Here is a 12,505-nt window from a genome sequence, read left to right as displayed (position 1 = left end):
TATTCAGAATCTAGAAAGGACAGGCAGAACTGACATCAATCAAACTGTTAATAGGAATAAATATGCAGACTGTCCAGTAAGTCACTCTGGCTGTAGACCTATGATAGATGATTGGAATGTAATGTGTGGCCAAAACCGTGTCCTTTAGCTCTTGCGGAAAAAACATGTGCTAAACGCTAATGTTAGTATAAAGTCCGTAGTCAGAGCTAGGGTTGAAAAATTCCAGGAACTTTCAATAGATCTTGACACCCCGGTTGGAGGATTTCGGATTTCCTGTTATTCCCTTCTGATTCCGGAAATCCTCCAGCTGGGATTTCGGAAAGAACTGGGAATCTATTGAAAGTTCCCTGAATTTTACAACTCTAGTCAGAGCTCTTACTTTGCAGAAGATAAGAGATGTCACCATAAGACCCAGGTAGGCCTGGTGGGCCGGGAGGTCCAGGGGGTCCGAGCACGCCCACCATACCCTGCTCTGATGACAGACGGATGCAACAACCAATCACAACCCTGCATTCTGATCACGTGACTATTTCAAATGAATTGAACTACTAGCCAAGACCCACCTGTAGGTCCTGGCCCACCATTTGGGATACACTTGCATACACTATGGTTAAAGAAGCTAATGGTGTGTGTATGAATCTAAATGTGAATCTGACATGGCTGTGTAACAGTGATTCCTTACCATTCATTAGAGTGAGGACTCGTCCAGCCACCTCATGGGTGTTAAAGCCATAGCCACCTCTCCATGGGATCCCTGGGATGCCAGGAGGTCCAGCAGGGCCAGGAGGACCGATGACGTAACGCCGCACTTCCTCCCCTGAGAGAGGTACGGATCAGGCAAGGGCACTTCACTGACCATTGACTGTCTCTTGACACAATGTTATCTCTTTATTCCATCCCGATTTTCAAAATTTGCACTCAAACATCTGACTTACTCTGTAGAAGGCTGATGATGTCTTCTAGCGATATACCGCCTCCGCCTGGTGCGCCAGGTGGGCCTGGAGGTCCAGGCACCCCACTAGCAATACCTCCACCTGAAATGTCAACAGAAGTATTAGACCCAGGTAAACATTCAATATGATATACTTCATATAAGTAATGCTTTGGATAAGAAGTTGGATTGTCTGGACTCACTCTGGATGTATGCGATGACTCGACTAACAAGGTCGTCCACTGACTCCACTGATCCACCACCAGGGGGCCCCGGTGCGCCAGGAGGACCCGGAGGACCCGACATGTACTCCCTGACACCATTGCCTTCATGAAGGACAACACAATACACAAGTTACTGCATTGCTAAACAGTAGCATAGAAAAGGTTTCAGATCATTAGGCCCCATTTTAGTTTTGGTTTTGTTCGCCATATTGTCCCATGGAGGTCATGTATGCTATCAAATATTGTAACGGTCTTTGGATGGACATAGTTTAGCCCCACTCCTTTAAATTGGAGGTAATGAAGAAAAAGCAGAGTAGATCATCTCACTCACTCTTGAGGTATTCTGTGATGTATTGACGGACATCCGGTGTTCCAGCCCCAGACCCAGGTGGCCCATCGCGGCCGGGGGCCCCAGGAGGTCCAGGTGGGCCTGGTGCTCCAGGGGAACTCCTGGATGATCCACCACTGGAGTAGCCAGGGATTCCTGGAGCACCTGGAACGCCAGCCTCACCTAATACAGATATAAGTAGGCTTAATTTACACAAATGATCCATATCTAGTGATAAACATTGTTAAAGTGATGCTCCAGAGCTTTTGTATAATTTCAGCCAGTAGTTTTGAAAGTAGTGCTCACGAGCCAAAACTGGTCCCCGTTTTTACTAATTTTGCAATTCGTATGATATGTTACGAATTCATAAGTGCTTAAGATCCCGGATTGCATCTTTAAAGGGGTGTAAGGGTGTACCTTTGGGACCCTGCTGCCCCTCAGGGCCCTCTGGACCTTGGGGCCCTGGAGGTCCACTGTCCCCTTCTGGTCCTGGACCTCCAGGTCGTCCCTGGGGTCCAGGGAAACCTGGGGAGAAAACAACACAGTGAACAACACAAAGGATCAAGTAAATTCAGAAGTAAATGTTGGTTGTAACCTAAGCAACAGGTGTAGGCTTACATGTTTAACCATGCTTCTGATAAATATTTGATCCACTCACCGACACCGGGATCTCCGCGAACTCCTGGTAAACCGGGCTGACCTGGGTCACCTGAAACATAGATTTTAGGTTTGTCACTAAGTCTGCCATGTACAGTTGAAGTCGAAAGTTTACATACACCTTAGCCAAATACATTTAAACTCAGTTTTTCACAATTCCTGACATTTAATCCTAGTAAAAATTCCATGTCTTAGGTCAGTTAGGATCACCACTTTATTTTAAGAACGTGAAATGTCAGAATAATAGTAGAGTGATTTATTTCAGCTTTTATTTCTTTCATCACATTCCCAGTGGGTCAGACGTTTACATACACTCAATTAGTATTTGGTAGCATTGCCTTTCAATTATTTAACTTGGGTCAAACGTTTCGGGTAGCCTTCCACAAGCTTCCCACAATAAGTTGGGTGAATTTTGGCCCATTCCTCCTGACAGAGCTGGTGTAACTGAGTCAGGTTTGTAGGCCTCCTTGCTCGCACATGCTTTTTCAGTTCTGCCCACACATTTTCTATAGGATTGAGGTCAGAGCTTTGTGATGGCCACTCCAATACCTTGACTTTGTTTTCCTTAAGCCATTTTGCCACAGCTTTGGAAGTATGCTTGGGGTCATTGTCAATTTGGAAGACCCATTTGCGACCAAGCTTTAACTTCCTGACTGATGTCTTGAGATGTTGCTTCAATATATCCACATACATTTCCTTCCTCATGATGCCATCTATTTTGTGCACCAGTCCCTCCTGCAGCAAAGCACCCCCACAGCATGATGCTGCCACCCCCGTGCTTCACGGTTGTGATGGTGTTCTTCGGCTTGCAAGCCACCCCCTTTTCCTCCAAACATAACGATGGTCATTATGGCCAAACAGTTCTATTTCATCAGACCAAAGGACATTTCTCCAAAAAGTACGATCTTTGTCCCCATGTGCAGTTGCAAACCGTAGTCTGGCTTTTTTATGGCGGTTTTGGAGCAGTGGCTTCTTCCTTGCTGAGCGGCCTTTCAGGTTATGTCGATATAGGACTCGTTTTACTGTGGATATAGATACTTTTGTACCTGTTTCTTCCAGCATCTTCACAAGGTCCTTTGCTGTTGTTCTGGGATTGATTTGCAGTTTTCGCACCAAAGTACGTTCATCTCTAGGAGACAGAACGCGTCTCCGTCCTGAGCGGTATGACAGCTGCGTGGTCCCATGGTGTTTATACTTGCGTACTATTGTTTGTACAGATGAACGTGGTACTTTCAGGCGTTTGGAAATTGCTCCCAAGGATGAACCAGACTTGTGGAGGTCTACAATTTATTTTCTGAGGGCTTGGCTGATTTCATTTGATATTCCTATGATGTCAAGCAAGGAGGCACTGAGTTGGAAGGTAGGCCTTGAAATACATCCACAGGTACACCTCCTATTGACTTAAATTATGTCAATTAGCCAGAAGCTCTAAAGCCATGACATCATTTTCTGGAATTTTCCAAGCTGTTTAAAGGCACAGTCAACTTAGTGTATGTAAACTTCTTACCCACTTGACTTGTGATACAGTGAATTATAAGTGAAATAATCTGTCTGTAAACAATTGTTGGAAAAATTACTTATGTCATGCACAAAGTAGATGTCCTAACCGACTTGCCAAAACTATAGTTTATTAACAAGACATTTGTGGAGTGGTTGACAAAACGTGTATGTAAACTTCCGACTTCAACTGTAAATAGTATGTGACTAAAGCCTGTTCATAGCCTACTATGATATCAATCCAGCCCTTTGACATGGACATGCCTTTCCAATTGCTTACCTTGGTAACCCTGGGGTCCTGGTTTGCATTAGGAAACAATAAAAATGATTTACAAGATGAGTGCACATAACTTCTGTTTAGACCAAATTGACTATGATAAAAACACTAATGGTATAGACAGTGAGTTGGACCCCTCTGTACCTGGTGATCCCGGAAGACCAGTTGGGCCAGCAGGTCCTGGTGGCCCAGCGAAGAAGGTTCCTGAAAAACAACACAGCATTACATTACAACATTACATTGCGTTACATTACGTGACCTTCCATATCATACCACATCATATACTGATCAACAGCTTCAATCTTGACATCTTTGACAGAAGAGTCATTGTGATTGTGTTGAGTGATCAGATGCTTACAGTATGGAGAGTGTAGTGTCTTTTTGGTAAGGGCCACCTACCTGAGTTGGGCACGAAGCTACCTGGCTCTCCCTTCTCTCCTTGGGGGCCGGGTACGCCAACACCTGCGAGAGGAATGGGTCAGGATTTTGCAACAGATGATGCAAACCCGTTCTTACAATAGCTTAATTATTTTACAATGCCATTTCAATATAACATTGTACATTTTTCTCAGGTAGAAATGTTATGGCTTACCTGGTACACCTGGCTCTCCTCGAGGACCTTCAGGACCTGGGAGACCCTTACCTGAGAAAGAACAAAGTATGAATTTGCTTTTCAAAAAGGACAGAATCCATAAGAAAAGGGGATCAGAACAAAAGTAAATCAAAAAGGTATCCGTTCAAAAATACACTGAAGTCCTAAAGTGCATGGAGAATGAACCACATGGCTTACCTAGAGGACCCTGGGCACCTGGTTCTCCTGGGGGCCCTGGAGGGCCAGGAAGACCAGCCACAGGTGAACGTTCTGTTGTAAGGGGTAAGGTAAGTTTAGAGGTAATAAGAAAGTGATATGCTATAATGAATCTAAAACAAGAAGATATGTTCACAAGTCAGGTAGTTACAAGCAGTCTGGAAGAATGCATTGATATGAGCCAAACATACTCACTCTCGCTGGTTTCCACAGTCTGTACAGTAATACCAGGCTTTCCCTCATCTCCCTTCTCTCCTTCCTCTCCCTTTTCTCCCTTGGGACCTATAGAGACAAAGACAATGAACAATCAAAGGGAAAGTACGTACAGTATGTGGTCCCTGATGTCTCATTAGATATCTGAGAAATAGGTCTTACCAGGCGTTCCAGGAAGACCAGCAGGGCCAACAGGACCTGAGGAGACACAACAGAAGCAATGAGCACGCATCTTACCTTACTTCAATGGAAAGTCTATGAGGAACTTCATAAAGATCTCCAACATCTAGATATGGTCAAGACGATACAGTGTTTACTCAAACTGTATAACAATGTGTTAGAACATTTTAGAATTTAGAGCTTCAGTACCAACCTGAGAGTCCAGGGGATCCGGCAGCACCAGGTGGTCCGGGGCTGCCTGGAGGTCCGGGCATGGCTACCGAACTGGAACCAGCTGGAATTCAAACAGGAGAGATTGACCAATGACCATCCATTATTAAAGAACATATGATGCTGTCCTAATGTGGACACTGAACTATGAAGTAATCTCAAGAAATATATCCACCAATGTAACAATGTCTCTAATTCGCCTTGCCGTTTTCTCTGACTTACCTGCATTGATGACTCTACCAGGTTCTCCGGCTTCGCCTAGAAGATAATATGATGATAGATTGAATGAAAGCATAATCCTGTTTGACTAAAGACAGAGGAAGTATGTAATAGGTACGTTACCTTTAGCTCCAGACTGACCAGGATTACCTGGTATACCTGTGGTGGGTGGAGGGGGAGGGTTATAAAAAGGTTAATATTTGAGATACCATGCATCTAAAATGCAATCAAGGAATGCTTTTGTATCAAAGAGTCATACCTGGTGGACCTTGAAGCCCGGGAATGCCTACAGCGGAAACAAGTGGAAAATGTATGTTATTGAAATTTAAATATTGAATACTAAATATTGATGGATGGATGGACGAATGGATGGATTGATTGATATATTGATACATTTATTTATTGATTGTACCTGGGAGGCCTGTATCTCCTGGAGGTCCTGCTGGTCCTCTGGGACCTGGCAGCCCATCTGATCCCTTGTCACCTGGAATGATAAAGGTATCAACTATCCTATAAAAATCTAAAAGTTGTTATATGGACAACACTATTTTTATACCAAGCGATAGCATTGTGGTTTCTATCTACAAAATGATGTTGTTGTTCTTACCTCTAGAGCCTTTTTCCCCATCAGCCCCGGGAGCTCCTGTTGAATAACACCCACACATACAGAATATAATAATTTCACTATTACGGTGTCTATATTAGGACAGCCTGAGATTATTCTAGCAGCACAATGTTTTCTTCACCTGCAGGTCCTTTGCATCCCTTTGCTCCCTCTGGTCCTGGAAGTCCTCTTTGACCTGGGTCACCTACAGGGATGGAGAGGGTACATAACCACTATTAAATGTGCTTACACACCAGTTTACGTACACTACCGTTCAAAAGTTTGGGGTCACTTAGAAATGTCCTTGTCTTCGAAAGAAAGCAGGTTTTTTGTCCATTAAAATAACATCAAATTGATCAGAAATACGGTGTACACATTGTTAATGTTGTAAATGGCTATTGTAGCTTGAAACGGCTGATTTTTTAATGGAATATCTACATAGGTGTACAGAGGCCCATTATCAGCAACCATCAGTCCTGTGTTCCAATGGCACGTTGGAACACGTCATTTTATAAGGCTAATTGATCATTAGAAAACCCTTTTGCAATGATGTTAGCACAGCTGAAAACTGTTGTGCTGATTAAAGAAGCAATAAAACTGGCCTTCTTGAGACTGGTTGAGTATCTGGAGCATCAGCAATTGTGCGTTCGATTACAGGCTCAAAATGGCCAGAAACAAATATCTTTCTTCTGAAACTCGTCAGTCTATTCTTGTTCTGAGAAATGAAGGCTATTCCATGCGAGAAATTGCCAAGAAACTGAAGATCTCGTACAACGCTGTGTACTACTCCCTTCACGGAACAGCGCAAACTGGCTCTAGCCAGAATAGAAAGAGGAGTGGGAGGCCCCGGTGCACAACTGAGCAAGAGGACAAATACATTAGAGTGTCTAGTTTGAGAAACAGATGCCTCCAGGTCCTCAACTGGCAGCTTTATTAATAGTACCCGCAAAACCCCAGTCTCAACGTCAACAGTGAAGAGGCGACTCCGGGATGCTGACCTTCTAGGCAGAGTTGCAAAGAAAAAGCCATATCTCAGACTGGCCAATAAAAAGAAAAGATTAAGATGGGCAGTCTGAGCTATGGCTTTTATTGCTTCTTTAATCAGCACAACAGTTTTCAGCTGTGCTAACATAATTACAAAAGGGTTTTCTAATGATCAATTAGCCTTTTAAAATGATCAGCTTGGATGAGCAAACACAACGTGCCATTGGAACACAGGACTGATGGTTGCTGATAATGGGCCTCTGTTCGCCTATGTAGATATTCCATAAAAAATCAGCCATTTCCAGCTACAATAGCCATTTACAACATTAACAATGTCTACACTGTATTTCTGATCAATTTGATGTTATTTTAATGGACAAAATAAATTATTTTCTTTCAAAAACAAGGACATTTCTAAGTGAGCCCAAACTTTTGAACGGTAGCGTATATAGTGCACATTTCTCTCAATGATTATCCTAGACAAGGGGGAGAGAACAAAAAAGTTTTGACAGATACACACCTGATAGTCCGCGGGGTCCTTTCTCTCCTGTCTCACCCTTATTTCCTGGAGGTCCAGCTGGTCCCTTCTCGCCTGGACGAGGAGAGAAACAATAGGCTTACTGATATGATCTTTGTTTAATGCTGCAATATGTAATTTTTTGGCCGACCCGACCAAATTCACATAGAAGTTATAGACATGTCATTCTCATTGAAAGTAAGTCTAAGAAGTACGCTATTTCTATCTTTCCATTCTTACATTTCTTAAATTACTTTCGGTGTATCAAACAGCTATTGAAAATATACAGTATTTCACAGCGGTTTAGATGGTACAATGATTCTCTACACAATTGCTTGTTTTGTCACAAACTGAAATTAGGCAAACTATTCAAATTATTGCAACCAGGAAATGGCAAAGCGATTTCTGCATATTGCACCTTTAAAGCTAGAATCCTCCATTGAAACAATAACAAAGCCACCTCCCCGCTCCTCTTCCACTAAAAAAGTAAGGGATGGGGGCTGGAGAAATGTAACCACTCTCAAATTCATAGACAGCACTATGGATGTGTAACAGTATTGCTTCCGTCCCTCTCCTCGTCCCAGCCTGGGCTTGAATCAGGGACCCTCTGCACACATCAACAACAGTCAACCTCAAAGCATCGTTACCTATCGCTCCACAAAAGCCACAGTCCTTGCAGAGCAAGGGAAACAACTACTTCAAGGTCTCAGAGCGAGTGATGTCACCAATTGAAATGCTACTAGCGCACACTGCTAACTAGCTAGCCATTTCACACCGGTTACAGATGCATACCATCCATGGTATCAAATGTATAGTTTTAACCATGTGTTGACGCGATACAGTGTTTGTTTACATTTACGTTCTTTTAAAAATGTTAGTAAAGCAAGCTTATATTTTGGGTTCTGATGGGGTATGACAGTTGAACTAAGCTCATGAGAAATTAATAAGGTTGTCCTGCCGTCGCAACCTTCGCTCTAGCTCTCCTGCTACTCTCTCCTCTTCCATCCTATCATCTCTTCCCTCTGCTAAATCCTTCTCCCTCCGATCTCCTGATTCTGCCTCCTCAACCCTCCTCTCCTCCCTTTCTGCATCTTTTAACTCTCTATGTCCCCTATCCTCCCGGCCGGCTCGGTCCTCCCCTCCTGCTCCGTGGCTTGATGACTCATTGCGAGCTCACAGAAGAGGGCTCCGGGCAGCCGAGCGGAAATTGAGGAAAACTAGACTCCCTGCGGACCTGTCATCTTTTCACTCCCTCCTCTCTACATTCTCTTCCTCTGTTTCCACTGTTAAAGCCACTTTCTACCACTCTAAATTTCAAGCCTCTGCCTCTAACCCTAGGAAGCTCTTTGCCACCTTCTCCTCCCTGCTGAATCATCCTCCTCCTCCCCCTCCCTCCTCCCTCTCTGTGGATGACTTCGTCAACCATCTTGAAAAGAAGGTTGATGACATCCGATCTTCATTTATTAAGTCAAATGACACCGCTGGTCCTGCTCACACTGCCCTACCCTATGCTTTGACTTCTTTCTCCCCAATCTCCAGATGAAATCTTGCAACTTGTGATGGCTGGCCGTCCAACAACCTGCCCGCTTGAGCCTATCCCCTCCTCTCTTCTCCAGACCATTTCCGGAGACCTTCTCACTTACCTCACCTCGCTCATCAACTCATCCTTGACCGCTGTCCCTTCCGTCTTCAAGAGAGTGAGAGTTGCACCCCTCCTCAAAAAACCTACACTCGATCCCTCCGATGTCAACAACTACAGACCAGTATCCCTTCTTTCTTTTCTCTCCAAAACTCTTGAGCGTGCCGTCTCTAGCCAACTCTCCTGCTATCTCTCTCAGAATGACCTTCTTGATCCAAACCAATCAGGTTTCAAGACTGGTCATTCAACTGAGACTGCTCTTCTCTGTGTCACGGAGGCACTCCGCACTGCTAAAGCTAACTCTCTCTCCTCTGCTCTTATCCTTCTAGACCTATCTGCTGCCTTTGATACTGTGAACCATCAGATCCTCCTCTCCACCCTCTCCGAGTTGGGCATCTCCGGCGCTGCTCACTCTTGGATTGCGTCCTACCTGACAGGTCGCTCCTACCAGGTGGCGTGGCGAGAATCTGTCTCCGCACCACGTGCTCTCACCACTGGTGTCCCCCAGGGCTCAGTTCTAGGCCCTCTCCTATTCTCTCTATACACCAAGTCACTTGGCTCTGTCATATCCTCACATGGTCTCTCCTATCATTGCTACGCAGACGACACACATTTAATTTTCTCTTTTCCCCCTTCTGATAACCAGGTGGAAAATCGCATCTCTGCATGTCTGGCAGACATATCAGTGTGGATGTCGGATCACCATCTCAAGCTGAACCTCGGCAAGACGGAGCTGCTCTTCCTCCCTGGGAAGGACTGCCCGCTCCATGATCTCGCCATCATGGTTGACAACTCAATTGTGTCCTCCTCCCAGAGTGCAAAGAGCCTTGGTGTGACCCTGGACAACACCCTGTCGTTCTCTGCTAACATAAAAACCGTGACCCGATCCTGCATGTTCATGCTCTACAACATTCACAGAGTACGACCCTACCTTACACAGAAAGCGGCACAGGTCCTAATCCAGGCACGTGTCATCTCCCGTCTGGATTACTGCAACTCGTTGTTGGCTGGGCTCCCTGCCTGTGCCATTAAACCCCTACAACTTATCCAGAACGCCGCAGCCCGTCTGGTGTTCAACCTTCCCAAGTTCTCTCATGTCACCCCGCTCCTCCGCACACTCCACTGGCTTCCAGTTGAGGCTCGCATCTACTACAAGACCATGGTGCTTGCCTACGGAGCTGTGAGGGGAACGGCACCTCCTTACCTTCAGGCTCTGATCAGACCCTACACCCAAACGAGGGCACTACGTTCATCCACCTCTGGCCTGCTAGCTCCCCTACCTCTACAGAAGCACAGTTCCCGCTCAGCCCAGTCAAAGCTATTTGCTGCCCTGGCACCCAATGGTGGAACAAGCTCCTCCACAACGCCAGGACAGCGGAGTCACTGACCACCTTCCGGAGACACTTGAAACCCTACCTCTTTAAGGAATACCTGGAATAGTATAAAGTAATCCCTCTACCCCCCCCCCATAAAAAAAAGAAGAAAAAAAGTGGTTGTCCCACTTGCTATCATAAGTTGAATGCACCAATTTGTAAGTCGCTCTGGATAAGAGCGTCTGCTAAATGATGTAAATGTAAGAATCAATGGGTATATATCATAAATGTATGAGTCCAAAAATGTATGTAGCAACTAAGGTTTCTAGCTATAAGTGCTATATTTGTAGCTTTCTCTTCGTGAATCTAAATCAAGGAAATAGGCCTGCATACAGCACAGTACTGTACATCATCTCAATATGTTGTTCTAGAATACCTTTTGGTCCTGGAGCGCCTGCTTCACCTCGGAAACCCTGTGGACCAGGAGTTCCTGGAGAAAAGTGACAAATACACAACTTTAGAAATCACATGCTTGTGTCTTCTTTCTATACAATGGTACACAAAAAGGGCAAAGAGCACTCACCTGGGATACCTGTAGCACCCTGAGCACCCATTGACCCTGGAAAACACAAAATAAATACACTTTCACAACGACGGCCAACAGTTACAGTCCCAGTATTGATGAATTACATTGACATTTTAGTCATTTAGCAGACGCTCTTATCCAGAGCGACTTACAATTACTGATGGTTTAATGTATCTCATCAATCTAGACGTATTTCCTGTATTGATGATGACCTTTGGCATTACCTTTAGGTCCAACAGGCCCAGCAGTGCCAGCAGGTCCGGAGCCTCCGGGTTCACCAGGAGAACCTATGGCATCACATAACATTACATAAGAGCTTGAACAGGAACCCATCATTTGAATATAGCAATTTGATGGATTTTGTCTCTGAAGATGTACTAACTGTGAGGCCATCAAATACACTTATGAACATACCTCTGTCCCCTTTCTCTCCAAACCCTGGAGGACCAGGCTCTCCACGTGATCCCGTTGGTCCTTCTCGGCCCCTCTGCCCTGGGAGGCCCTCTGCACCAGCTTCACCTATTCACAGATGAGAAGAGATGCATTGTGGGAGTGATAGTCTATAAGATTGAGATCGTGTAAGATAAGTCAAATTGTGTCCTTAAGCATTACCTGCATTTCCTTTAGGTCCCCTCGGGCCCTCCTGTCCACTGTGACCCATCTGACCTGGTGGACCTGAGGAAGAGAAGCCAAACATCAGTCTGCTATCATTAAGCAGAATATTATTAATTGTAGCCACTCCAGAATAAAACTAATTGTTTGTGTTCCTACCTGGTAGGCCAGGGAATCCATTATCACCTGAAATGAATGAATGAATTCCATTTGTACAGTAGAACTCTAACATGTACGGTATTTGCTGTGTGACGTCATTGACATTAAATGTAGGTCTATGGCTCACTGACCTTTGACTCCTGGACCACCTTGGTCACCTGAAATAAAACAGTTGAAATGTTAATCAACAGACATAGCCAAAACTTGCTCTGCCAATGCAGTATGTTTCCATCTATGGATGGATGGATCCATCTATGTTTCCATGTCCATACAGTGGATGTCCTACAGTACCTTTGGTCCCAGGTTCTCCTCTTGCTCCTTTCATTGAGTGTGCAAGTGTTGCTGTAACAAATAAATATACATTTTTTCTATATATAGAATCCAATAAAAACCATACATGTATAAAATCTTTCAAAAACAATCATACAAGTTTGTTTGATTTTGGATTGTTGACTCCATCATTCCTTTGTTTTAATGGTTGAAAAGCTCAACATATACACACAAAACACAAGGCTGGTGCTCAGTGTAAATTCTGGTTCTGGTTCTG

The 12,505-nt window shown here is 44.5% G+C and overlaps 1 protein-coding gene across 1 annotated transcript in view; it reads right to left on the bottom strand.

Moving 5' to 3' along the window:
• Window positions 1-362: 362 nt before the first annotated feature.
• LOC121533090 (collagen alpha-1(XVII) chain-like) overlaps window positions 363-12,505 on the bottom strand; it is a 29,767-nt gene continuing 17,624 nt past the window's right edge. The window contains exons 19-48 of the mRNA XM_045221014.1: window positions 12,250-12,300; window positions 12,090-12,116; window positions 11,959-11,985; window positions 11,800-11,862; window positions 11,602-11,706; window positions 11,412-11,474; window positions 11,185-11,220; window positions 11,038-11,091; window positions 7,653-7,724; window positions 6,291-6,353; window positions 6,152-6,187; window positions 5,957-6,028; window positions 5,804-5,830; window positions 5,668-5,703; window positions 5,548-5,583; window positions 5,309-5,389; window positions 5,098-5,133; window positions 4,918-5,004; window positions 4,705-4,776; window positions 4,507-4,557; window positions 4,314-4,376; window positions 4,059-4,118; window positions 3,918-3,935; window positions 2,142-2,192; window positions 1,901-2,008; window positions 1,487-1,666; window positions 1,135-1,257; window positions 936-1,034; window positions 683-817; window positions 363-472 (exon numbers count right to left, since the gene is read on the bottom strand). Coding sequence (XP_045076949.1) covers window positions 363-472; window positions 683-817; window positions 936-1,034; window positions 1,135-1,257; window positions 1,487-1,666; window positions 1,901-2,008; window positions 2,142-2,192; window positions 3,918-3,935; window positions 4,059-4,118; window positions 4,314-4,376; window positions 4,507-4,557; window positions 4,705-4,776; window positions 4,918-5,004; window positions 5,098-5,133; window positions 5,309-5,389; window positions 5,548-5,583; window positions 5,668-5,703; window positions 5,804-5,830; window positions 5,957-6,028; window positions 6,152-6,187; window positions 6,291-6,353; window positions 7,653-7,724; window positions 11,038-11,091; window positions 11,185-11,220; window positions 11,412-11,474; window positions 11,602-11,706; window positions 11,800-11,862; window positions 11,959-11,985; window positions 12,090-12,116; window positions 12,250-12,300 — 2,042 coding nt within the window. The remainder of the gene's footprint in view (window positions 473-682; window positions 818-935; window positions 1,035-1,134; window positions 1,258-1,486; window positions 1,667-1,900; window positions 2,009-2,141; window positions 2,193-3,917; window positions 3,936-4,058; window positions 4,119-4,313; window positions 4,377-4,506; window positions 4,558-4,704; window positions 4,777-4,917; window positions 5,005-5,097; window positions 5,134-5,308; window positions 5,390-5,547; window positions 5,584-5,667; window positions 5,704-5,803; window positions 5,831-5,956; window positions 6,029-6,151; window positions 6,188-6,290; window positions 6,354-7,652; window positions 7,725-11,037; window positions 11,092-11,184; window positions 11,221-11,411; window positions 11,475-11,601; window positions 11,707-11,799; window positions 11,863-11,958; window positions 11,986-12,089; window positions 12,117-12,249; window positions 12,301-12,505) is intronic.

This window comes from Coregonus clupeaformis, chromosome 7 (genome assembly GCF_020615455.1).
Source record: "Coregonus clupeaformis isolate EN_2021a chromosome 7, ASM2061545v1, whole genome shotgun sequence".
Lineage (NCBI taxonomy): Eukaryota > Metazoa > Chordata > Actinopteri > Salmoniformes > Salmonidae > Coregonus > Coregonus clupeaformis.
The sequence above is the reverse complement of the archived record's forward strand: the minus strand, read 5'-3'. Positions and strand labels throughout refer to the sequence as shown.